The sequence below is a fragment of the Dryobates pubescens genome, chromosome 35, assembly GCF_014839835.1.
Source record: "Dryobates pubescens isolate bDryPub1 chromosome 35, bDryPub1.pri, whole genome shotgun sequence".
Taxonomy (NCBI): domain Eukaryota; kingdom Metazoa; phylum Chordata; class Aves; order Piciformes; family Picidae; genus Dryobates; species Dryobates pubescens.
The window spans coordinates 7188392-7215380 of record NC_071646.1 but is presented as its reverse complement, the minus strand read 5'-3'; the positions used below and the strand labels follow the sequence as shown (position 1 = coordinate 7215380).

General features: G+C 54.1%; 1 protein-coding gene across 2 annotated transcripts in view; it reads right to left on the bottom strand.

Moving 5' to 3' along the window:
• Window positions 1-26989, bottom strand: part of PKP1 (plakophilin 1) — an 89261-nt gene that overhangs the window by 27195 nt on the left and 35077 nt on the right. For both annotated transcript variants that reach the window (XM_054176455.1, XM_054176456.1), the window contains exons 3-4: window positions 25055-25476; window positions 3606-3750 (exon numbers count right to left, since the gene is read on the bottom strand). In XM_054176455.1, the coding sequence (XP_054032430.1) occupies window positions 3606-3750; window positions 25055-25476 (567 nt within the window). The remainder of the gene's footprint in view (window positions 1-3605; window positions 3751-25054; window positions 25477-26989) is intronic.

Sequence of the window (26989 nt, the reverse complement as noted above, 5' to 3'; positions counted from 1 at the left end):
GCTGCCCAGGGCAGTGCTGCAGTCTCCATCCCTGGGGCTGTTCCAGCAGCTGTGGCCCTGGTGCTGAGGGCCATGGTTTGGTGCTGAGCCTGCAGTGCTGGGTGGAGGGCTGGGCTGGAGGAGCTTGGAGGCCTCTTGCAACTGGATGTATTGTGTGATTCTGGATGTCTATGAGTAATGGCCATGGACTGACTCCTCTGCTGATGTAAATGTGCTTTCTCCCACACCAACCTCCCTCCAGTTTGCAGCAGGCAATATTGCTCTGCCTCTCTGCTGAGGCCACTTAAAGGAGCAGGACATTGTGTGGTTATCTGCACCCTGAAGTCACAGGCTGAGCTTAGAGGGATTGCCCTGGCACAGCCTAACCACCTCTGAGGTCAGCTGGGTCACACTCCAGCACTCAGCAGGGACAGGTTGGACATTAGGGGCAATATCCTTCCTGCAGGAGTGGTCAGGCACTGAAAGGGCTGCCCAGGGAGGTGGTGAAGTCAATGCCCCTGGAGGTGATCAAGAAAGCAAGAGATGGGGGATAGGGTCTAGTGGTCCCAGAGGTGTGGGGTAGAAGGTTGGACTGGATGGTCTCAGAAGGCTTTTCCAACCTCACTCCTTCAGTGACAGCGTTGGGAAGGGGAAGGAAGCCCAGCCTGCAGACCCTGCACACACACTGGGGAGCTTTGGAAGCAGATCCCTCCAGCTGAGCTCTCCCAAACAAGGAGCTCCTGCTGCAGGATGCCCTCTGCACCAGGCACCCTGGGGGGCACAATCCCACATGGAGCCCTTCCTGGCACCCCATGGGCTGCAGATTTGCTGACAGCAGAACGTGAAGGAGCAGCTCTGGGAGAGGGAAGGAAGCAAGCAGGCCCTGGGGTGACTCAGATGCCTGCTCTGACACATCCTGCTGGGAAGTGGAGGGACAGGACAGTGCCCAGGGACTGTTTTCAATGGTCACCAAGGGTGTGGACAACCACAATCAGCAGCCCTCAGGTGGGCTGGGGTCCCTGGCTTGGTTCAGCCACAGTGAGGGCACAGAGGAACACCCCCACACTGTGCCAGCATGGGCAGCACCACTGTGGTGCCAGGAAGTGGGAAGCAACCTCTCCAGAGATGGAAGCTTGCCAAGGCCAGCTTTGCTTGACCACAGAAGGTCATAGCAAGGTCTCTGAGGAGACCTCATTGTGGCCTCCCAGGAGCTGCAGGGGGCTGCAGGAAAGCTGGAGAGGGACTTTGGAGGGGGTCAGGGAGGGATAGGACTGGGGGGGATGGATCCAAGCTAGAGGAGGGGAGCTGGAGATTGGCTGTGAGGAAGAAGTTGTTGGCCAGGAGGGTGGTGAGAGCCTGGCACAGGCTGCCCAGGGAGGTGGTGGAAGCCTCCTGCCTGGAGGTGTTTGCAGCCAGGCTGGAGGTGGCTGTGAGCAACCTGCTGTGGTGTGAGGTGTCCCTGCCCATGGCAGGGGCTTGGAGCTGGCTGAGCCTTGAGCTCCCTCCCAGCCCTGCCAGCTCTGTGACTCTATGCCAAACACACCAAGGGGGGGGATAAATTCCTGTGACAGAGCAGATCCATCCTTGAGGTTGCTCCTTTGAAAGTCTCCTCTGGAGAGTTTAAAACCCACCTGGATGCATTCCTGTGTGCACTGCCCTAAGTGATCCTGCTTTTGGAAGGGGGTTGGGACTGGATGATCTCTGGAGGTTCCTTCCAACCTTTAACATTCTGTGATCCTCCTCAACATGAGGAGGAATTTCTTTACTGTAAGGGACATGGAGGCCTGGAGCAGGCTGCCCAGAGAGGTTGTGGAGTCTCCTTGTGTGGAGACTTTCCAGCCCCACCTGGATGTGTTCTGGGTGCCCTGCCCTGGGTGCCCTGCTCTGGCAGGGGGCTGGGACTGGATGATCTCTGGAGGTCTCTTCCAACCCCTAACATCCTGTGATCCTCTGAGCCTGTGCTGGCACAAATGTAGTCATGGGAGGGTAGAAGCATATGAGAAATGAGCTGGGCAGCACAAGGGCTTCTCCTTGATCACCAAGCTTGGTAATGATCACTAATGAACCTATTGGCTGAGATGACTGAAAATGGCTGAGATCACAGCACCATAGAAGGGTTTGGATGGGAAGAGACCTTCAGAGCTCCTCCAGCCCAACCCTCTGCAGCCCCCAGGGACATCCCCAGCCCCAGCAGGCTGCTCCCAGCCCCACACAACCTGCCCTGCACTGGTGCCAGCCCTGGGGCAGCTCCCAGCTCTCTGGGCAGCCTGGCACAGGCTCTCCCCACCCTCAGCACCAAACATTTCTCCTTCTCTCCACTCTCAATCTGCCTCTTTTGGTTCCAAACCATCTCCCCTTGGCCTGGCACATCAGGCCCTGCTCAGAAGTCTCTCCCCAGCTTTCTTCTTGGCCTCTTTCAGCACTGCAAGGCCACCAGGAGGTCTCCCTGGAGCCTCCTCCTCCCCAGGCTGCACAACCCCAACCCTCTCAGCCTGGGCTCCCAGCAGAGGGCTTCCAGCCCTGCCAGCACTGCTGTGGCCTCCTCTGGCCCTGCTCCCCCAGGGCCCTGTCTGTGCTGAGGGCTCCAGAGCTGCCCCAGCCCTGCAGGGGAGGTCTCAGCAGAGGGGCAGCATCCTCTCCCTCTACCTATTGCCCACAAAGATGACTGAGAAGAGATCAAACATTTCTCCCTTCTCTCTGCTCTGAATCTGCCTCTTCTAGCTTCAAACCATCCTCCCCTGTCCTGTCCCAGCAGGTCCTGCTCACATCTCTGTCCCCAGCCCTCTGTCTGCTCTCTTTAAGCACTGAGGTGTCACTGAGCAGAGCACAATGAAGAGCACAGTAGGATTCAGGGCAATTTAGTGTGGCTCTGCCCCTGCAGCACTGAGACAGCAAAAGGTCCCTCTGGAACCAGGGGCAGTTGCTTCTAGAAGAGGACTCTGCACCTGGATGGCTCCTCCTGTGTCACCCAAACCTGTCCCTCTGTGTCACAGCAGCTCATGGAGACAATGTGGATGGGGTATCCTCTGCTGTTCTCCTGTCTCAGGATCTTGACTGGCTGCTGCTGGGAGAAAAGGGCTTCTAATGGCTGGGAAAGCTACTGAACTACTTCCTGAGGGTGCCCAAGGAGGTGTGAGGCTCCATGGATATGGATAGAAGGAGAGGAACTGGCCTGGAATTGTGCCAGGGGAGGCTGAGGTTGGAGAGGAGGCAAAATGTCTTTGCTGGAGGAGTGGTCAGGGCCTGGCAGAGGCTGCCCAGGGAGGTGGTGGAGTCCCCATGGCTGGAGGGGTTGCAGCAGGCTGTGGCCATGGCACCTGGGGCCAGGGCTTGGTGGCCATGGTGGGGTTGGGTTGGGGTTGGCCTGGCTGATCCCAGAGGGCTTTGCCAGCCCAGACAACTCCAGTCCATGATTCTCTGATCCCAGGGGACCTATGGATCCTGGCTAGTGAGGCTCACCAGTTTCACAGAAGCACCAAGGCTGGAAGAGACCTCAAAGATCATCAAGTGCAAGCTGCCAGCACAGACCTCACAGCTAAACCCTGGCCCCAAGTGCCACATCATCCACCTCCCCCAGGTACCCCCACAGCCAGTGTGACAGCAGAGAGCTGGAGGGGTCTGCTCACCTCTTGCTTGGCAGACTCATCCTGGAAGCAGGTGTGCTGGAGGTAGTAGGCACCCATGGCCTGGTACTTGTCATCAGAGGAGCAGAGGAGCTGTATGGCTTTCTGGATGGTCATGGTGCCACCGTCCAGCTCATCACCACAGATTCTGTGTTAAAGACAAGAGACAGCAGCTGGTTGAGTGCTCAGCCAAAAGGGCTTCCAAAGCAGTCCTGGGAACCAGGAGGAAGGAATCAATTACAGGATGGAAAAGAGGATCACAACAGCACAGAAACCACAGGCTGAACCCCTGCTGAACTTCTCTGGCTCCTGAAAATACCCAGTGGAGGCTGCTGAGGTTAATGAATGATGGCTCCAGTCTGGCCAGAAACCAAAGGAGGCAGCAAACAAAGCCCAGCTGAGGTGCTAGGTGGCTAACCATGGCTCCAGTGGGAGGCTTAATGAGCAGGGAACAGGGATTCAGTGTTCCTCAAATGAAAGAATTAGTGGACAGGAGCGAAACCATCCAGCAGGTCATCAGGACAACCCAGAGCAGGCAGCTGCTTTTTCCCACAGCATGAGCTCCTTTGATGTGAGAGGTGGTGGCAGGAAAGATGTGAGAGCAGCTGGTGGTGTGCAGAGGCTGGGGCAGATCCCTGGGGCCAAGGCAGGAGGCCTGTCTGGAGCCAAGGGCTGGACACACTCTGGGCTTGTGAGCTGCTAACAGCAGCACTGAGCCAGCCTGCTCCCAGGCCAGGCTTGCACTGGCAGTCTCCAAGCTCTTCATAGAAGCTGACCACTGGCAGCAGCATCTCTTGCTAGGAGCTCATCCCCTGGCAGTGCTGCCCACTGCCAGCAGCCCTGCCAAGAATGGGCCTGCAGCCTCCAGGGGATGGGCAACAAAACCTCTGGCTCAGAGCAGGGCTGAAACCTTGGGGAGAATGCAAACACCTCAGGATTTGGCCACTTGCTTGGGAACATGCAGGGAGCATGCAGGCCCTGCCCTCCTTGGCTTGTGCTGACTGAACATCATTGGTGACTTTCTGGCCACAGAGAGGTAGAAAAGGGAACAAACTTCCAGGCTGATGAGTCACAGAACCCAGGATGGGTTTGGGTTGGAAGGGAGCTCAAAGCTCAGCCAGTGCCAGCCCCCTGCCATGGGCAGGGACAGCTCCCACCAGCACAGGCTGCTCAAGGCCTCATCCAGCCTGGTCCTGAACACCTCCAGGCAGGGCACAGCCACAGCCTCCCTGGGCAGCCTGTGCCAGAGTCTCCCCAGCCTCACTCTCCACAATCTCTTCCTCCTCTCCACTCTCAGTCTCCCCTCTCCCAGCTCAAAGCCATTGTTCCTCCTCCTGTCCCTCCCAGCCCTTGGCCCAAGTCCCTCCCCAGCTCTCCTGGAACCCTTCAGGTCCTGGAAGGCTGCTCTGAGCTCTCCCTGGAGCCTTGTCTTCTCCATCATCTACTGACAATCACAGGTGACCAAACCAGGATGGTTTTAATGAGTCATTTAACTAAACATTTGAAGTGTGAAGCATTACAGTGAGGGAAGGGTTTCCTCTAGCTCTGGGAGATGAGGACTTTGTTTAGATCCAAAGGTACATTAAGAATACAGATCTAGAAAGGACACTCAGTGTGGTCTCCACCACCAGCAGCATACAATGGGATGAGTTTTGTAGAGTCCCAGAGCTGGCAGGGCTGGAAGGGAGCTCAAGGCTCAGCCAGCTCCAAGCCCCTGCCATGGGCAGGGACACCTCACACTGCAGCAGGTTGCTCACAGCCACCTCCAGCCTGGCTGCAAACACCTCCAGGCAGGAGGCTTCCACCACCTCCCTGGGCAGCCTGTGCCAGGCTCTCACCACCCTCCTGGCCAACAACTTCTTCCTCACAGCCAATCTCCAGCTCCCCACTTCTAGTTCTGCTCCATCCCCCCCAGCCCTATCCCTCCCTGACACCCTCCAAAGTCCCTCCCCAGCTTTCCTGCAGCCCCCTGCAGCTCCTGGGAGGCCACAATGAGGTCTCCTGGGAGCCTTCTCCTCTCCAGCCTGCACAACCCCAACTCTCTCAGGCTGTCTGCAGAGCAGAGCAGCTCCAGCCCTCTGCTCCTCCTCCTGGCCCTGCTCTGGACACCTTCCAGCCCCTCCAGAGCCTTCCTGGCACAGAGGCTCCAGAGCTGGCCCCAGAGCTGCAGCTGTGGGCTCAGCAGAGTGGAGCAGAGGGGCAGAATCCCCTCCCTGGCCCTGCTGGCCACACTTCTCTTGCTGCAGCCCAGGCTCTGCTTGGCTCTCTGGGCTGCCAGTGCTCCCTGCTGGCTCCTGCTGAGCTTCTCCTCCCCCAGCACCCCCAAGGCCTTTCTGCAGGGCTGCTCTCAAGCCAGTCCCTGCCCAGCCTGTATTGGTGCTTGGGATTGCCCTGCCCCAGCTGCAGGACCTTGCCCTTGGCCTTGCTGAACCTCCTGAGGCTGTCATGGGCCCAGCTCTGCAGCCTGTCAGTGTCCAAATGGAAAAGAATGCTCAATGTGTAACCCTTGGAGAATGGCTCCAGCCCTGGAGACCTTCAAGGTCAAACTTGATGTGGCCCTGAGCAGCCTGCTGCAGTTGGAGCTGTCCCTGCTGTCTGCAAGGGGTTTGGACAAGATGCCCTTGGAGGGTCCTGATGCATTCTGTGGTTCCATGACTCACTCTAGGAGAGTTTGTCCTTAAGCATTCAGAAGTTCAACTCACTTGATGTGGAAGGAGTCAAAGTCACACAGCATGAGCCAGGGAATGATATCCACAGGTCTACAGCCAGTGACATCCAGAATGCCCAAATCCACCAACTCTGCTGCTGCCCTGCAGCCACCATGGCACTGCTTTGCCTCCCCTCCCCTCCCCTCCCCTCCCCTCCCCTCCCCTCAGCAGGGTGAAGTTTCATCCAGCTGAAATCCCAGAGTCACAGAATGGGAGGAGTAGGAAGGGACCTCCAGAGATCATCCAAGCCCCCTGCCAGAGCAGGGCACCCAGGGCAGGGCACCCAGAACACATCCAGGAGGGGCTTGGAGGCTCTCCAGAGCAGACTCCACAACCTCCCTGGGCAGCCTGCTCCAGGCTCCAGCAGCCTCACACCAAAGAAGTTTCTCCTCATGTTGAGGTGGAACCTGATGGGCTCCAGCTTGAGTTGGTTGCTCCTTGTCCTACCACTGGGCACCACCAAACAGAGCCTGGCCTCTCCTTGAGCCCCACCTTCAGATATTGATAGCCATTGATCAGATCCCCTCTCAGCCTTCTCCTCTCCAGCCTGAACAGCCCCAGGGCTCTCAGCCTTCCTTCCTAGCAGAGACACTGCAGCCCCCACTGGACTCTCTCCAATAGAATCATAGAATCAATAAGGTTGGAAAAGACCTCAAGGATCATCCAGTCCAAGCTGTGCCCCAGCACCTCCTGACTACTAAACCATGTCTCCAAGTGCCACATCCAATCCCCTCCTGAACACCTCCAGGGATGGGGACTCCACCACCTCCCTGGGCAGCACATCCCCAGGGCCAACAACTCTCTCTGGGAAGAACTTTCTCCTGACCTTGAGCCTAAACTTCCCCTGGCACAGCTTGAGACTGTGTCCTCTTGTTCTGGGGCTGCTTGCCTGGGAGAAGAGCCCAACCCCCACCTGGCTCCCTTGTGTCTCTTCAACTGAGGAGCCCCAGTCTGGACCTCCTGGAGAGCCAAGGGACAGAAGTGGTTGCTTCCAGCTCACATCCTCTGGGTCTCAGACATTTTCCCTAGGACAGAAGATCTGCCCTCTGGAGATGCCTCTGATGGTGTACAGCAATGGCAGACACCAGCCTTGGGCTGAGCCTTACCCAGTCAGTGTCTGAGGCAGAGGAAACTCCTTCCACTTTTCTCTCTGCACTACCAAGGAGGCAGCTCTGCACCACAGGACCTCTCTCCTCTTTGAACCTGTCTCAAAACCTGGCTCCAAGAACCTTCTGTTGCACTTGCAACGAGGAAACACCAACCTGACCCCTTCCTGGGGGGGCCCAGGGCCAGGCTGGATGAGGCCTGGAGCAAGCTGTGCTGCTGGGAGGTGTCCCTGCCCCTGGCAGGGGGTTGGAGCTGGATGATCTTGAAGGTCCCTTCCAACCCAACCCAACCCAACCCAACCCAACCCAACCCAAGCCAAGCCATTCTATGGTTCTGTGCACAGGAGCACACACACAGAGGGGTGCACTGCTGGGCAGGGTTGGGGGTGATGTGTGTTGCACCCACCCCAGGCTGCAGAGGAGCTTCAGACAAGGGCTGGGAGTGCCAGGCTGAGGGACAATGGCTTTGAGCTGGGAGAGGGGAGACTGAGGCTGGAGAGGAGGAAGAGATTCTTGAGAGTGAGACTGGCACAGGTTGCCCAGGGAGGCTGTGGCTGTCCCCTCAGCATGTCCCTGCCAGGACAGCAGCATGCACAGCTTGTTAGGCCTCCAGGGTCCCAGAAGAGGAGGAAGCCACAAATCTTGAACAAATTCCATTGTTCAGTGATAAAATCAGGGTGAAGCTGCTCAAACCAGAGCATGAAGCACATCCAAGCCTTCCAGAGCCAAGCTCCACAGCAGGCAGCCACAGCCACCTCTGGGAGGTGGCACCAAAGCTTTGATGCCACTGAAAGCTCTGCTGCAGCTTCCCCCTTCAGGCTGTGCTGGATGGGCAGATAGCAGGGAAGATGGGGACAGACTGCCAGTGAGCCAGGCAGGAGGAGACCCTCAGCATGTCCCTGCCAGGACAGCAGCATGCACAGCTCCTCAGTGCTTGCTTTGGATGGCCACACACAGAGCAGGTAAGTTCACAGCACCAGCAGCCAGCACCAGCCCATAGCCATTTTCAGAGGCACTTGAACCCAACTCAAACCAGCCCCAGAGAAGCTGCCCACCACCAACCTGGGCTCTGCTTCCAGTGGGTGGCACAGCCCTGGAGAGTTTCTGGTTTGGGACTGCTCCCCTTGGTGTACCCCAGAAGAGAGGAGATTAGAAACATCCTCAGGACATTCCCTGACTCTTTCAGTAACTTCTCCCTCTCTGGAGGTGTTCAGGGCCAGGCTGGATGAGGCCTGGAGCAAGCTGTGCTGGTGGGAGGTGTCCCTGCCCCTGGCAGGGGGCTGGAGCTGGCTGAGCTTTGAGCTCCCTTCCAACCCAACCCAACCCAACCCAACCCATCCCAAGCCATTCAGTGACTCTGAAGCCAGTTTAAACCAAAAGCTCTGGATCCTCACACATATTATGGGGTGGATGCAGGATGCTGTGATTTTTCTCTTAAGTCCTTCTGCTGCTCCTGAGACACAGCAGAGCTGAGAAGTTGATGGCTCCAACAGCAGCACCACCAGAGGGGCTTGGGGGCTGGGCTGGCAGCGTGGGCATCAGGGCAGAGAGAGCAGGGCAGGGCCATGCAGCAGCTTCACTCCTGGGGAGGAATGCTGATTTTCTTTCCTTCATTTAGCGGGCTGAGAAATCCCCCAAATGAGGTGCACTGCCCCTGAGGAGGCAGCAGGTCCTTTGGTGCAGCTACCCAAGGCAAGTTATCTACACTCCCATTCCACAGGAGGGCCAAAGCCTCCTTCAGCAGGGAAGAACCTTAGCATCCATGTCCAGGGTCTGCATGGGAAAGGATGAGGAAGGATCTGGAGGGGCTGGAAGGTGTCCAGAGCAGGGCCAGGAGGAGGAGCAGAGGGCTGGAGCTGCTCTGCTCTGCAGACAGCCTGAGAGAGTTGGGGTTGTGCAGGCTGGAGAGGAGAAGGCTCCCAGGAGACCTCATTGTGGCCTTCCAGGATCTGCAGGGGGCTCCAGGAGCGCTGGGGAGGGACTGTTTAGGGTGTTGGGTAGTGAAAGGATTGAGGGGATGGAGCAGAACTGGAAGTGGGGAGCTGGAGATTGGCTGTGAGGAAGAAGTTGTTGGCCAGGAGGGTGGTGAGAGCCTGGCACAGGCTGCCCAGGGAGGTGGTGGAAGCCTCCTGCCTGGAGGTGTTTGCAGCCAGGCTGGAGGTGGCTGTGAGCAACCTGCTGTGGGGTGAGGTGTCCCTGCCCATGGCAGGGGCTTGGAGCTGGCTAAGCCTTGAGCTGCCTTCCAACCCTGACAATTTTAGGGTAATTCTGTGGCTCTGTTTCTGCTGCAGGCTCCCCAGCAGGAGCAGCTCACAGAGGGTGAGCAGCTGGGCTCAGACAAGCTGCCCCAAAAGCTGCAGTGCTCTCTCCTGGCTCAGAAGATCATCACTCTGCCAAAGCCTGTGCTAGTGGCAGGCTGTTCATCAACCAGCCAAGGATGTTCCTAAGCAGACCTACACTGGGAGAACAGCAGCCTGCTCCAAGACAAACTCTTGGACTGCAGCCACCTCCAACCTGGGCCAATGTGCCTGGCAAAGAAGAGCTCCAAAGGTTGTTCTTCCTCCACAAGAAAGAAGCAATCAGAACAGGGAGAGACCTCAGCTGGAAATGATTCAACAGGAGACAAAGGAGGTGGTGAGGTTCAGGAGTGGAAGGGAAACCAATGCTGAGGAGGAGCCACTGCCCTCATTTGATCCCAAGGCCTTTCATCCACATGATGCTGGCAGCTGGGGTTGTGCTCATCAGATGGAAGTCTCCATCCTGCTTGCTAGGCCTCCAGGGTCCCAGGAGAGGAGGAAGCCACAAATCTTGAACAAATTCCATTGTTCAGTGATAAAATCAGGGTGAAGCTGCTCAAACCAGAGCATGAAGCACATCCAAGCCTTCCAGAGCCAAGCTCCACAGCAGGCAGCCACAGCCACCTCTGGGAGGTGGCACCAAAGCTTTGATGCCACTGAAAGCTCTGCTGCAGCTTCCCCCTTCAGGCTGTGCTGGATGGGCAGATAGCAGGGAAGATGGGGACAGACTGCCAGTGAGCCAGGCAGGAGGAGACCCTCAGCATGTCCCTGCCAGGACAGCAGCATGCACAGCTCCTCAGTGCTTGCTTTGGATGGCCACACACAGAGCAGGTAAGTTCACAGCACCAGCAGCCAGCACCAGCCCATAGCCATTTTCAGAGGCACTTGAACCCAACTCAAACCAGCCCCAGAGAAGCTGCCCACCACCAACCTGGGCTCTGCTTCCAGTGTGTGGAGAAGTTCTGGTTTGGGACCCCAAGAGAGAGGAGATTAGAAACATCCTCAGGACATTCCCTGACTCTTTCAGTAACTTCTCCCTCTCTGGAGGTGTTCAGGGCCAGGCTGGATGAGGCCCTGAGCAAGCTGTGCTGGTGGGAGGTGTCCCTGACCATGGCAGGGGGTTGGACCTTGAAGGTCTTTCCCAACCCAACCCATTCTAGGACTCAGTAGAATAGAATAGAATAGAATAGAATAGAATAGAATAGAATAGAATAGAATAGAATAGAATAGAATAGAATAGACCAGACCAGGCTGGAAGAGACCTTCAAGATCATGGTGTCCAAACTATCATCCAGCACCACCTAATCAACTAACCCATGGCACCAAGCACCCCATCCAGTCTCCTCCTGAACCCCTCCAGGGATTGGGACTCCACCACCTCCCCAGGCAGCACATCCCAAGGGCCAATCTCTCTCTCTCTGTAGAACTTCCTCCTAACCTCCAGCCTAAACCTCCACTGGCACAGCTTGAGACTGTGTCCTCTTGTTCTGGGGCTGGCTGCCTGGGAGAAGAGCCCAACCCCCACCTGGCTCCAACCTCCCTGCAGGGAGTTGCAGAGAGCAAGAAGGTCTCCCCTGAGCCTCCTCTCCTGCAGGCTAAGCAACCCCAGCTCCCTCAGCCTCTCCTCCCAGGGCTGTGCCCCAGACCCCTCCCCAGCTTTGTTGCCCTTCTCTGGACACCTTCCAGCAGCTCAACCTCTTTCCTGACCTGAGGAGCCCAGAACTGGACACAGGACTCAAGCTGTGGCCTGAGCAGTGCTGAGCACAGGGCAGGATGAGCTCCCTGCTGTGGCTGGCCACACTCTTCCTGCTGCAGGCCAGGCTGCCCTTGGCCCTCCTGGCTGCCTGGGCACACTGCAGGCTCATGTTCAGCCTACCATCGACCAGCACCCCCAGGTCCCTCTCTGCCTGGCTGCTCTCAGCCACTCTGCTCCCAGCCTGTGGCACTGCCTGGGGTTGCTGTGGCCAAAGTGCAGCCCCTGGCACTTGGCTGTGTTCAATCTCCTGCCCTTGGCCTCTGCCCCTCTGCCCAGCCTGTCCAGGTCCCTCTGCAGAGCCTCTCTGCCCTCCAGCAGCTCACCTCCTGCCCCCAGCTTGGAGTCATCTGCACATTCACTGCTGATGGCCTCAGTGCCCTCATCCAGATCATCAATGAAGATGTTAATGACTCTGTAGGTTTTCATTATCCAGGAGAATTCCTGAGAGTGAGCTCCTGCCTGCAATGGAAGCCTACAGGACACTTATCTACTGTCCCTGACCTCTAGCCACAGCTCCCAGAGGCTGCTGCAGCTTGGCTGGGGCCAGGTCAGCATCAGCACAGATAAACATGACCATGTGGAAGGGCTGAAGGGCTGCCCCAGCCTGCACTGCCTCCTCTGTTGATGCCAGCCAGGATTTTTAACAGAGCAGCATCAGGAAGTGCTGCTTCCAGGTGCCCTGAGAGACTCCTGGTCTCACAAGGCTTTAGGGAGGTCTCTTTCTCCCACGTGCAGAGGACACCAAAGGGGAATGCAGCCACATCCTCAAGCAAGGCCAAAGGTGCCTGTGGTGGTGTGGAAGGCAGCACAAGCTGCAGGTGGCCATTAATGGCTCCTGGTCTGTATCAGCAACCCTCCAGGTGCCTGCAGCCAGCCCAGCTCACCTCCTCCTCTGCCCAGAGGAGAGCTCCCTGAATCCTTCTCAGGGGCTGAGATCAGTCTGGCCTGAGAGCTGTCTCCAGCTCAGCCACCTGAGCTTCCCCTGAAGTCAACCCAGAGACAACTTCTTGTCCCCAGCACTTCAGAACAAGCTCAGGGCAGTTGTGTGGTCACCCTTGGTGGTCCCCATGCACTCTGGTGTCCACCACAGTTGCTCATGTTTCCAGCAGCTTGATGAAGTCTCTGGGTAAGAATAAAGGCTGAGTAGGGAAAATCCATCCAGAGGAACACCTTCAGCCTTCCCCTCTCTCTTTTATGCCCAATCTCTTCTCCTTCTAGGAGTTTTTTCCTCTCTTTTCCCCCAAAAGAACCAACCAAAGGTAGCCCCAGAGTGGAGTGGCTGTTTTGACTTTGGAATTGGAAATGCTCTCTGCTTTTGTCTGAGGAAATCCTTTCCCAAGGCCAGGAGAGAGTCTGCCTTGCTGGAGGTACCTCACTAACCTGCCTCACATTGCAGCTCCACTGACTGCACCTCTGCCAGGGCACCAGGGGGCACCCAGCCCGGGTGTGGGCATCTCCTAACCAGCTGCTACCTGCACAGAGCCCTGCAGAGCCACAGCCACCACCTCTCACAACCCAGCCTGGCCCTGGCTTGTCCATCCCATGTGCAAGTGGCATCTGAAGCACTGCAGGCAACATTCCACTGATTGTTCTTTATCATGGAGCCATGGAATGGTCTTTATCATAGAGCCATTGATTGATTGTTACCATGGAACCATGGATTGTTCTTTATCATGGAGCCATGGGATGGTCTTTATCATGGAACCACTGATTGATTGTTATCATGGAGCCATGGAATGGTCTTTATCATGGAGCCATGGAATGTTCTTTATCATGGAACCATTGATTGTTCTTTATCATGGAACCATGGAATGTTCTTTATCATGGAACCACTGATTGATTGTTATCATGGAGCCATGGAATGGTCTTTATCATGGAGCCATGGAATGGTCTTTATCATGGAGCCATGGGATGGTCTTTATCATGGAACCACTGATTGATTGTTATCATGGAGCCATGGAATGTTCTTTATCATGGAGCCATGGATTGTTCTTTATCATGGAGCCATGGAATGGTCTTTATCATGGAGCCATTGATTGTTCTTTATCATGGAGCCATGGAATGGTCTTTATCATGGAGCCATGGAATAGTCTTTATCATGGAGCCATTGGTTGTTCTTTATCATGGAGCCATGGAATAGTCTTTATCATGGAACCATGGATGTTCTTTATCATGGAACCATGGATGTTCTTTATCATAGAGCCATGGAATGTTCTTTACCATGGAGCCATTGACTGATTGTTATCATGGAGCCATGGAATGTTCTTTATCATGGAGCCATGGATTGTTCTTTATCATGGAACCATGGAATAGTCTTTATCATGGAACCATGGATGTTCTTTATCATGGAGCCATGGATGTTCTTTATCATAGAGCCATGGAATGTTCTTTACCATGGAGCCATTGATTGATTGTTATCATGGAACCATGGAATGTTCTTTATCATGGAGCCATTGATTGTTCTTTCTCATGGAACCATGGAATGGTCTTCTCCTCAAACCCACTCAGGTGCTACCCCTGCTCACCAGCTAGCTGCAGCAAAGCTGCTTCCATCAACTGGAGCAGCTTCTGTGAGAGGAAGGACTTCTGAGACATCATCAGCAAAGAGACAACTCCTCCACGTCTCACACAGCCACAGCCAGTCCCATGAGGGGAAGCAATCACACAAGCAAGAGGAGCTCCAGCAATGAGAGAGCTTGGTGACCCAGAGCAGAGGGAGTGCTCAGTACAGACAGGCTGGCAGCTCCTCCATGCTCAGTGTTTGGAGAGCTACACACCACCCTCACCACCTGACAACATCCAGGGACCTCTTCTCCATCTCACACCCTATCTGCAGGCAGAACACAGAGTCAGCTGCTGGCAGACAGCTCTCTTGTACCCCAAGTTCCAGCCAGAGGGGGACAAAGGCTCAGAGTTTTCTAGGATGCATCAAACATCACATTCTGCTTCTTGGTATCTTTACCTGATCCTAGAATCACAGAAGGGGTTGGGCTGGAAGGGACCTCAAAGATCAATCTAGTTCCAAGCCCCTGCCATGGGCAGGGATACTTCCCACTATGGAAGCTGCCCAAGGCCTTGAACACCTCCAGGCAGGGGACAGCCACAGCCTCCTTGGGCAGCCTGTGCCAGAGTCTCCCCAGCCTCACTCTCAACAATCTCTTCCTCATCTCCAGTCTCAGTCTCTCCTCTCCCAGCTCAAAGCCATTGTTCCTCATCCTGTCAACCTTGTCCAAATTCCCATTCCTGGAGCCCCTTCAGGTACTGGAAGGCTGCTCTGAGGTCTCCCTGGAGCCTTCTCTTCTCCAGGCTGAACAAATCCAGCTTCCAAACTCCACAGAGGAGACATCCACAACCTCCCTGGGCAACCTGTGCCAGTGTCTCACCACCCTCACTGGAAAGGATTTCTTCCTAATCACCAGTCTCAATCTCCCCTCTTCCAAGGAGGATGACCAAGGAGGGTGTAGAAACATCTTCCTGACTGAGCTACTCTGCCCCACATCACTTAGCTGAGGGCTGCTGTCTCTAGGGCACACACTGTCCCTGGGAGCACGTTGCAAGTACAAACCACCAGAAGGAAGAGTGAAAAGCAGCAACTATGCTTAATCTTCTCCAGCTGCTGCAACCACTGTGGCTGCCAGAATACAGAATTAACCAGGCTGGAAAAGACCTTCAGGACCACCAAGTCCAACCTATCACCCAACACCTTCTAACCAACTACCCCATGGCACTGAGTGCCTCATCCAGGCTGAGTTTAAACACTTCCAGTGATGGTGACTCCACCACCTCCCTGGGCAGCACATCCCACTGCTTCCAGGGTCTGCAGATCTGCCAGGCTGCAGAAGGGTCCTGGTGAGAAGCATTGTGCCAGGCACTGGCAGAGGCTGCCCAGGGAGGTGGTGGAGTCCCCATGCCTGGAGCTGTTCAAGCAAGCTGTGGCCATGGCACCTGGGGCCATGGTTTAGTGGCCATGGTGGGGTTGGGTTGGTGTTGGCCTGGATGATCTTAGAGAGCCTTTCCAACCTTAATGATTCCCTGATCCTATGACAAGAGGCACCCCTGGACAGAGGAAAACTCCTTCCAGCTCTGTCAGGGTGAAAGACTCTCTTCAGAGAGCTTCTGTGTGGTGAAATGTGAGGGCTGCTCATTGAGAACTGCCCTTGGGCAGGAGCCACCAGACAACCCCTGAGCTTCTGAGCCCAGGACAGACTCTGTGCTTGGAAACCTTGTCCCACATGTGGCATCATGCTTACAAAGGTCTAAGGCCCTGAGTGTTCATAGAGAAGTATGTCTGGAGGGGACACCAGAAGGTCCCTCCCTGCCCACTGAGGCAGGATCCTAACAACAGGGCTGGTGCAAGGTGATGCACCTCAGGAGGAGGCTTTTCAAAGCAAGACAGCACTGCTTAACCTCCTGATCTGAGCCAACACAGCTGCAGAGCTCAGATTTTGTCAGCAGAGCCAACACTACAGCATACAACTCTGCACTGCACCAAGCTGATCATGGAAGTGTTTTGCTTGGAGAAGCTCCCTCAGATCATGGCTGAGTTTATCACAGAGCCACTGAATGTTCTTTATCATGGAGCCATGGAATGCTCTTTCTCATGGAGCCATGGAATGTTCTTTATCATGGAGCCATGGAATGGTCTTTATCATGGAACCATTGATTCATTGTTATCATGGAGCCATGGAATGTTCTTTCTCATGGAGCCACTGAATGTTCTTTCTCATGGAGCCATGGAATGGTCTTTATCATGGAACCATTGATTCATTGTTATCATGGAGCCATGGAATGTTCTTTCTCATGGAGCCTCTGAATGTTCTTTCTCATGGAGCCATGGATTGTTCTTTATCATGGAACCATTGATTCATTGTTATCATGGAGCCATGGAATGCTCTTTCTCATGGAGCCATGGATTGTTCTTTATCATGGAACCATTGATTCATTGTTATCATGGAGCCATGGAATGTTCTTTCTCATGGAGCCACTGAATGTTCTTTCTCATGGAGCCATGGAATGGTCTTTATCATGGAACCATTGATTCATTGTTATCATGGAGCCATGGAATGTTCTTTCTCATGGAGCCTCTGAATGTTCTTTCTCATGGAGCCATGGATTGTTCTTTATCATGGAACCATTGATTCATTGTTATCATGGAGCCATGGAATGTTCTTTCTCATGGAACCATGGATTGTTCTTTATCATGGAGCCATTGATTGTTCTTTATCATGGAGCCATGGAATGGTCTTTATCATGGAGCCAAGGAATGGTCTTCCCCTCAAACCCACTCAGGTGCTACCCCTGCTCACCAGCTAGCTGCAGCAGAGCTGCTTCCATCAACTGGAGCAGCTTCTGTGAGAGGAAGGACTACTGAGACACCATCAGCAAAGAGACAGCTCCTCCATGTCTCACACAGCCACAGCCAGTCCCATGAGGGGAAGCAATCACACAAGCAAGAGGAGCTCCAGCAGTGAGAGAGCTTGGTGACCCAGAGCAGAGGGAGTGCTCAGTACAGACAGGCTGGCAGCTCCTCCATGCTCAGTGTTGGAGAGCTACACACCACCCTCACCACCTGACAACATCCAGGGACCACCTCCTCATCTCACACAATCCAGGGAGATCATCACCAAGGCACAGGGCACCTCAGAGCACCACTCTGGAACCAAGACTGACCCTGACCACAGTTTCCAGAGCAGATTTGTTCCACAGACAGAGCCAGTGGGTCTCAGGTCCCACTGCAGGCACCCTCACAGCAATGGGAACCACCCTGCTGGACCTCCTCTGACAGCATGGAGACTGCCCAGCCCTTCCCTTCCCTTGCTCACAGAGATGGTTTGATCACCTGCAGACAAGACCCTCACCCAACCAGCAGACTTGCAGCATGAAAACTGCACACAAAAGGACCCCTGGGAAAAGGCAAAACTCCACCTGAGCAACTGCTGGAGCAGGGGGAACAGAGCCCTGGCCAGGGAACTCCAGCAGCTGCAGCCCAGCTCAGCCCTCCTCCTGCCTCTGGGGGTCTGTAATGGGATGCCTGCAAGCAAAGCTCTTCCTACTCAGGGATCAGGACACCCAGCTGAAGAATGAGCTCTCCAAGTGCAGAATCCTCCAACTAGGAACAATCTCACAGAGCAAACAGAGCCCAGATGTGGTCCTAACCCATCCCTGAAGGCTCCTTCCCAACACCAGCTCAGGACAGACCAAGGCTGGCAGTCACCTGCCAGCTGCTTTGTAAGGGGCCCAATCCTCCCTTGAAATCTGGGACCCTCAGTGACCAGGGTGTAGCCTCCTGGAGCTTGAAAGCAGAACTGAAAAGCCCAACACGACTCTGGCACTAGAGCAGATGTCCTAGCTCCAACACACAGGCTCTAAGCCAACCTCCCATGCCCTCTGTTGCCATCCCAGGGACTGCTGCCCCATCATGACCTTCCAGCACTCCCTGCTTTGGTTTTTATCTCCCTTGTGCTGATGACCTTCCACAGCAGTGATCCTTTGGCAGAGGACAAGTCCTCAGGAGGTCTCCTAAACTCTCAGGACAGCTGCTGCCAACCTCCTCTGCTCTGAGTCAGGAGCAGCCCTTCTGCAAACTGCCCTCTGCAGCAACCCAGCTGTGCAGCCAGTTTCAGGCCAAGCAGGAGGTGTGCCCCAGCCTGATCAGATTGACTCAGGGGACACAGCCCCAGCTGAGCCTAGGACTGGGAGCCTGAGACTTTCCACACCAGAACCAGTTCTGCCAGATGAGCCATGCCCCAAGCCAGGAGTAGTGTGTAAATGGAGCCACTCCCTAACCCCAGGGCAGAGCCTTCCTCTGCAAGCAGCACTTCTCCTTCCCCTCACCAAATGCCATCACTCTCCAAGTGACCTTTCCCAAGCAAGGACCAAGGCTACAACCCACAGCACTGTGCCATGCAGGGCAGGGCTTGTGCTGGAGGGAGCCTGCCTGGGACTACCTTCCCCAAAGCAAGGTTCTCCCTAGGCAGGAGCCAGCTGCAGTCCCATGTCTGATCCTTCTGCCAGCCCTCCCACTGCACATCAATGTTCTTTAGTCAGAAAGTCCCTGGACCAAGCCCCTTCCAGTCTGGGGGTTGGGCTGGATGACCTTTGGAGGTCCCTTCCAACCCTTCCAACCCAAACCATTCTGTGGTGCTCTGATCCTGTGGTTCCAGGCAACCTCTCTGTTCCCTGTTCCAGAGGACCTGCAAAGCTTCTGGAAGCAGAAATCCAGTGCCTGCAGAGCTCCAGGCTGGCCAGGGGCTATTTTGCATCTGTCAAACATGAAATAAGAGAGAACATAGGAAGCTGAGGATCCATGGCACACAGGTGAGTGACATCCCTTGGGGTGGGCACTCTGGGACAGCCTTCTCCTGCCCCATACAAAATGAGGCTGAGGAGGGAACTGGGCAGAGAAATGTGGCAAACAGCACTGTGGGGTGAAAAGGGCAGGATTTGGCTCACACTGCTGACTGCCAGGAGGCTTTTCTCAGCATCACACCTTGGGCCAGCAGCTCAACAGTCTCAGGCCTTTGGTGTGAGCTGTGAGCCCTGCTGATTCATCTCACACTTAGGCTGCAGTGGGAAAACTCTTCTGGGCCAGGGACCACCAAGGCTGAGCTTGGGTTTGTGTGGCCAGATGCCACATCCAGCTGGGACTTGTGATCACTGCTGGGCTGCTGCAGAGCAGGCCCTGCATGACAGTGATGCAGCAGCAGCAGTGCAGGAAGAAGCAGACCCTTTTCCAGCCCAACAAAACGCTGCAGCTGTGAGGTCCCACCCCTGGAGAGACTCAGTTTCAGGCTCAACAGGGCTCTGGGCAGCCTGGCCTGGTGCAGGGTGTCCCTGCTGGCAGCAGGGAGGTTGGACTGGATGACCTTTGGAGGTCCCTTCCAACCCAAACTGTTCTGTGACTCTGTGATTCTATGATTCTGTGATTCAATGATTCCAATCTGATGATTCTGTGATTCTGTGACTCTGATTCTATGATTCTGTGATTCTGATTCTGTGATTCAATGACTCTAATTTGATGATTCTGTGATTCTGTGACTCTATGACTGATTCTATGACTCTGGTTCTATGATTCTGTGATTCAGATTCTATGATTCTGATTCTCTGATTCTTTGATTCTGTGATTCTGATTCTGTGATTCTCATTCTAGGATTCTGTGATTCTGATTCTATGATTCTTGGTTTTGTGATTCTGATTCTATGATTCTGTGATTCTGATTCTATCATTCTATGATTCTGTGATTCTCATTCTGTGATTCTCTGATTCTGATTCTATGATTCTTTGATTCTGTGATTCTCATTCTGTGATTCTCTGATTCTGATTCTATGATTCTGTGATTCTCATTCTGTGATTCTCATTCTATGATTCTTTGATTCTGATTCTCTGATTCTCATTCTATCATTCTGTGATTCTGATTCTGTGATTCTGATTCTATGATTCTGATTCTATGATTCTCTGATTCTGATTCTATGATTCTCTGATTCTGTGATTCTGATTCTATGATTCTCATTCTATCATTCTGTGATTTTCTGATTCTCTGATTCTGATTCTCTGATTCTGACTCTATGATTCTCTGATTCTGATTCTCTGATTCTCTGATTCTCTGATTCTGATTCAGTGATTCTGTGATTCTGATTCTGTGATTCTGATTCTGTGATTCTGTGATTCTGATTCTGTGATTCTGATTCTATGATTCTGATTCTATGATTCTGTGATTCTGATTCTGTGATTCTGTGATTCTGATTCTCTGATTCTGATTCTGTGATTCTGTGATTCTGATTCTCTATCAGTCTATGATTCTGATTCTGTGATTCTGTGATTCTGTGATTCTGATTCTGTGATTCTGATTCTGTGATTCTCTGATTCTCTGATTCTGATTCAGTGATTCTGTGATTCTGATTCTCTGATTCTGACTCTATGATTCTCTGATTCTGATTCTCTGATTCTGACTCTATGATTCTCTGATTCTGATTCTCTGATTCTCTGATTCTCTGATTCTGATTCAGTGATTCTGTGATTCTGATTCTCTGATTCTCTGATTCTCTGATTCTGACTCTATGATTCTCTGATTCTGATTCTATGATTCTCTGATTCTGATTCTCTGATTCTCTGATTCTCTGATTCTGATTCAGTGATTCTGTGATTCTGATTCTCTGATTCTGATTCTCTGATTCTCTGATTCTGATTCAGTGATTCTGTGATTCTGATTCTCTGATTCTGATTCTATGATTCTGTGATTCTGATTCTGTGATTCTGATTCTATGATTCTATGATTCTGATTCTGTGATTCTGTGATTCTGATTCTCTATCAGTCTATGATTCTGATTCTCTGATTCTGATTCTGTGATTCTGACTCTATGATTCTCATTCTATCATTCTATGATTCTGTGATTCTGATTCTGATTCTCTGATTCTGATTCTATGATTCTGTGATTCTGATTCTATGATTCTCGCATTCTGTGATTCTGTGATTCTGATTCTATCATTCTATGATTCTGTGATTCTGATTCTATGATTCTCTGATTCTGATTCTGTGATTCTGATTCTATCATTCTATGATTCTATGATTTTGTGATTCTGATTCTATGATTCTGATTCTGTGATTCTGTGATTCTGATTCTATGTTTCTCTGATTCTCATTCTATGATTCTGATTCTATGATTCTTTGATTCTGTGATTCTGATTCTGTGATTCTCATTCTATCATCCTGTGATTCTGTGATTCTGATTCTATGATTCTTTGATTCTGTGATTCCCATTCTATGATTCTGTGATTCTGATTCTGTGATTCTGATTCTGTGATTCTTTAATTCTATGATTCTGTGATTCTTTGCTTCCATGACTATCATTTTGCAGTCCAAACCACAGCCTCCCTAGCCCAGGCTCAGTGCAGCCCAAATCTCTTCTCTTTTTGGCTGGTGCCCCAGAGCCAGAGGCGGTGTAGCCGCTGGGGCAGCTTTCAATCACCATCACCCTTACACCATCCAAACCCAAGCAGGTATTTTTAGCTGCACTGCACTGGTGCCAGCCTGGGAGTGCCCAAGCTCAGTGGTGTGCTCTGGAGGTTTTATTGCTGTAGACAATAGTTACAGGAAGGGACTGATGCTAAGTGAGATGTGAAGGACCATCCTCCACCCTTGCACAAGTCCTAACCCCAATGGGACTGCACGTCCTGGGCAGGAAGGAACCGAACCACCTCTGCTCCCTCCTCTTTTCTGCCTGGCTGAAGGATTCCAATCAGGATTTTTATTTCCATTTCTGACTGGTTTTAACCTTTTCTTTTCCTGGAGCCCAGCTCAGACCTTTCTGGGGAATGAAGCAAGGGCTGGGTGGAAAGGCAGAGGGGTCAATACCACAGCTCAGCTGAGTCACAGAAGCACAGAGTGACTGAGGCTGGAAAAGACCTCTGAGATCATCAAGTCCAGCCTACGACCTAAGACCATGACAGCAGCTAAACCCTGCCACCAAGTGCCACATCCAAGCTTCTCTTACAGACCTCCAGGGATGGCAACTCCACCACCTCCCTGGGCAGTCCACCCCAGTGCCTAATCAGCCCTTCTGTGAGGAAGTGCTTCCTAATATCCAACCTAAACCCCTTCCATGAGGAAGTGCTTCCTAATATCCAGCCAAAGCCCTTTCCATGAGGAAGTGCTTCCTAACATCCAGCCTAAACCCCTTCCATGAGGAAGTGCTTCCTAACATCCAGCCTAAACCCCTTCCATTAGGAAGTGCTTCCTAACATCCAGCCTAAACCCCTTCCATGAGGAAGTGCTTCCTAATATCCAGCCTAAACCCCTTCCATGAGGAAGTGCTTCCTAACATCCAGCCTAAACCCTTTCCATGAGGAAGTGCTTCCTAATATCCAACCTAAACCCCTTCCATGAGGAAGTGCTTCCTAATATCCAACCTAAACCCCTTCCATGAGGAAGTGCTTCCTAACATCCAGCCTAAACCCTTTCCATTAGGAAGTGCTTCCTAACATCCAGCCTAAACCCCTTCCATGAGGAATTACTTCCTAATATCCAGCCTAAACCCCTTCCATGAGGAAGTGCTTCCTAATATCCAACCTAAACCCTTTCCATGAGGAAGTGCTTCCCAATAGCCAACCTAACCCTCCCCTGGCACAGCTTCAGGCCATGCCCTCATGTCCTGTCACAAGTTGGCAGGGAGCAGAGCCTGACCCCCATGTGAATACAACTTCCTTTTAGGTAGTTGTAGAGAGTGCTAAGGTCCCCTCTAAGTTTATTCTTCCTCATGCTGAACACCCCCAGCTCCCTCAGCCTTCCTTTATCAGCCTTCCCCTCCAGCCCCCTCCCCAGTCTCATTGCTCTTCTCTGGCCCTGCTCCAGCACCTCAAGATCCTTCTTGCAGTGAGAGCCAAGAGCTGCACACAGTGCTCGAGGTGAGGCCCCAGCAGTGCCAAGCACAGGGCAGAATTCCATCCCTAGCCCAGCTGGCCACACAACTCCTGATCCAGGCCAGGGTGCCACTGGCCTTCCATGCCAGCTGGGCACACTGCTGGCTCATGTTCATGAGTCAGACCCTCAGGAGCCAATTCCTTCAAAGCCATTTGATTTTGGGGGTTTGCTCAGGAGAGCCAAGGCAGTGTGGTAGCCACAGCAGGCTTTGCACTCTCCACCTCTCCACTCTCACCTTGCAAAGGAGCTGCTGGCTAACAGAGTCTGGGAGGTTAAGGGAAATCAAGAGCTGATTGGTATAACCACAAAGAGAGTCCTCTGAAAGCTAGAGAGAGTGCCAAGGGGATGGACAGCATGTCCCAGGGTGTTGTCAGCTGTTACTCTATTCTGTTTCCTGATCACAGATCACAGATGTTAGGGGTTGGAAGGGACCTCCAAAGGTCATCCAGTCCAACCCCCTGCCAGAGCATAGAATCCAGCACAGGGCACACAGGAACACATCCAGATGAGTCTTTAAAGTCTCCAGGGAAGGAGACTCCACAACCTCTCTGGGCAGCCTGCTCCAGGGCTCTGTGACCCTCACAGTGAAGAAGTTCCTCCTCATGTTGAGGTGGAAGCTTCTGTGCTGCAGTTTCCATCCGTTGCTCCTTGTCCTGTCCCAGGGTGCTGCTGAGCAGAGCCTGGCCCCTGCTTCTTGACCCCCAGACCCCAAGTATTTATACAGATCTATTAAATCCCCTCTCAGCCTTCTCCTCTCCAGGCTGAACAGCCCCAGGTCTCTCAGGCTCTCCTCACAGGGCAGAGCTCCAGTCCCTTCAGCATCCTGGGAGCTCTCCCCTGGGGAGATGTTGCACACAACTCCTGCCTCCGGTCGGGGCTCGGTCGCCTTAGCTCACGTGGGGGAGATGGCTTTGGCTGGCAGGGAGACTCCAGCCTCACAATAAGGCCTGGTGGGGCTGTGGTAAGTCTGTTCTAGGTGGTGGTGGGGAGAGTTTTGCCCTGTTCTTAGGCCTGCTGAAGGTGAGGGGGTGGAGGTCTCTGGCAGGTTTTGGCACGGTAGGGCCAGGTGAAGGACTGAGGCTGCCTGGTGAGGGTATTGCTCCCAGCTGCTGACACTCCAGAGGCTGTGCTGCCAGCCAGACTCAGCCAGGCTGAGAGCTGGGCAGGGAGGAATGCAATGAAGCTCAACACAGGCAAGGGTAGAGTCTTGCACCTGGGGAAGAACAACCCCATGGAGCAGTACAGGCTGGGGACTGAGCTGCTGGAGAGCACTGAAGATGAGAAGCACCTGGGGGTGCTGGTGGGTGGGAGGTTGACCATGAGCCAGCAATGCCCCAAGGGCAGCCTGGGGTGGGTTAGAAGGGCTGTGGTGAGCAGGTCGAGTTCTCCCTATTCTGCCCTAATGAGGCCACATCTGGAATATTGAGTCCAGTTCTGGGCCCCTCAGGTCAAGAAGGACTTCAGGGAACCACCTGAAAGAGTCCAGCACAGAGCCATGAAAATGACTGGGGGAGTGGAAGATCTTCCTTGTGAGGAGAGCCTGAGGGAGCTGAGGGTCTTCAGCTTGGAGAAAAGGAGACTAAGGGGTGACCTCATAAATGTTGATAAAGATGTGAAGGATGAGTGCCCAGAGGCTGGAGCCAGGCTCTGCTGGGGGATGCTCAATGCCAGCCCAGGGGGCAGTGGTGGAAGCTGAGGCAGAGGAAGTGCCATGGAAACAGGAGGAGAAATTTTGCCACTGTGAGGGTGACAGAGCCCTGGAGCAGGCTGCCCAGGGGGGGTGTGCAGCCTCCCTCTCTGGAGCCTTTCCAGACCCATCTGGATGTGTTCCATTCTATGGTCCTGCTCTGGCAGCGGGGCTGGGCTGGAAGACCTCCAGAAATCCCTCCCAACCCTTAAGACCCTGTGAGACTGGCAGGACCACCCTGCCCACCCCCACCCAGCCACAGCAGGGCTGTGCCCCCTGAGTGGTGTCCAACCCTCCACGGCCAGGACAAGCAATGAGCCCTTCAAGAGCGGACTCATCCCTCAGGCTGCAGGATGCCATTACCCAGGGTGGGCACTGCTGAGCACCTCCCAGGCAGCTGAGGTGCCTGCCTCTGGGGGCCAGACCTGCCCGGCAGACGCCACCCTCCACCCGGACTCAGCCACCCGCAGCAGCAGACTTACTTGGAGCTGGACTGGGTCTGTCCATAAACCTCCTGCTTGCAGCTCATCATGGGCTGGGCATAGACCACATCGGGCTTGTTGCTGGAGGGGCAGGAGAGGGCCCGGGCCGGCACTTTTTTACTGGTCCTGGTGGTGCCTTGCTGGGTGCTGCAGCTGCTGTAGATGCTCTGCCGGTTCAGAGTGGCCTTGTGCTCCGCCCGGCCTCCCCCCTGGCTCCGGCGCAGGGTGCCCCGGGGCGGCTCGCAGTAGAGGTCGGGCTCGCTGCGGCTGCTCTTGATGTTCTGCACGAAGCAGTAGTCGCTGCCGGCCCTGGCGGGGCTGCAGACGGCTTTGCTGTAGTGCTTGCTGCCCCAGCCCTCCATCTGGCTGTAGGAGCTGTAGCGCCGGCTCTCCGCGTCCCGCTTCAGGGTCCCGTTGTACAGCTGGGCAAGGACAAAACAGGAGGCAGCGGCGTGAGGGGGGGGGGGCAGCGCCAGGCTGCTCCTCTGAAGCTCAGGGAGCAGTCAAATGCGAACAAATCACCAGTGGGGGCTGTGGGAGCCTTCATACAAGCACAGAATCAGCCAGGCTGGAAAAGACCTCAGAGATCAGCAAGTCCAAGCTGTCACCCAGCACCTCCTGACAGCTAAACCACGGCTCCAAGTGCCACATCCAATCCCCTCTTGAACACCTCCAGGGTGACTCCATCACCTCCCTGGGCAGCACATTCCACTGCCCAACAACTTCCTCACCTCCAGCCCAAACCTCCCCTGGCACAGCTTGAGACTGTGTCCTCTTGTTCTGGGGCTGGGTGCCTGGGAGAAGAGCCCAACCCCCACCTGGCTGCAACCTCCCTTCAGGGAGTTGCAGAGAGCAAGAAGGTCTCCCCTGACCTCCTCTTCTCCAGGCTAAGCAACCCCTTGAGGTCCCTTCCAACCCTAACACCTCTGTGACTCTAAGCCTAACAAAACAACTCTCTGCTCTTGTCTCTTGTCTCTTTGTGCCCAAGAGGGTAAGGAAGGAGGAGCAGGGAAAGGGAAGCTATTAGCTCCCCTGGTTTTTGGCCAGGGTGGTTCTTGTGCTGTTTATAACTTGTAAACACCTGTAAATGTTGTAAATATACCAAATTAAATCTGAGAATCACAGAGCTGGCAGGGCTGGGAGGGAGCTCAAGGCTCAGCCAGTCCCAGCCCCCTGCCATGGGCAGGGACACCTCACACCACAGCAGGTTGCTCACAGCCACATCCAGCCTGGCCTTCAAAACCTCCAGGGATGAGGCTTCCACCACCTCCCTGGGCAGCCTGTGCCAGGCTCTCACCACCCTCCTGGGGAAGAATCACTTCCTAACATCCAATCTAACACCAGACAGAGCCAGTGGGTCTCAGGTCCCACTGCAGGCACCCTCACAGCAATGGGAACCACCCTGCTGGACCACCTCTGACAGCATGGAGACTGCCCAGCCCTTCCCTTCCCTTGCTCACAGAGATGGTTTGATCACCTGCAGACAAGACCCTCACCCAACCAGCAGACTTGCAGCATGAAAACTGCACACAAAAGGACCCCTGGGAAAAGGCAAAACTCCACCTGAGCAACTGCTGGAGCAGGGGGAACAGAGCCCTGGCCAGGGAACTCCAGCAGCTGCAGCCCAGCTGAGCCCTCCTCCTGCCTCTGGGGGTCTGTAATGGGATGCCTGCAAGCAAAGCTCTTCCTACTCAGGGATCAGGACACCCAGCTGAAGAATGAGCTCCCCAAGTGCAGAATCCTCCAACTAGGAACAGTCTCACACAGCAAACAGAGCCCAGATGTGGTCCTAACCCATCCCTGAAGGCTCCTTCCCAACACCAGCTCAGGACAGACCAAGGCTGGCAGTCACCTGCCAGCTGCTTTGTAAGGGGCCCAACCCACCCTTGAAATCTGGGGACCCTCAGTGACCAGGGTGCAGCCTCCTGGAGCTTG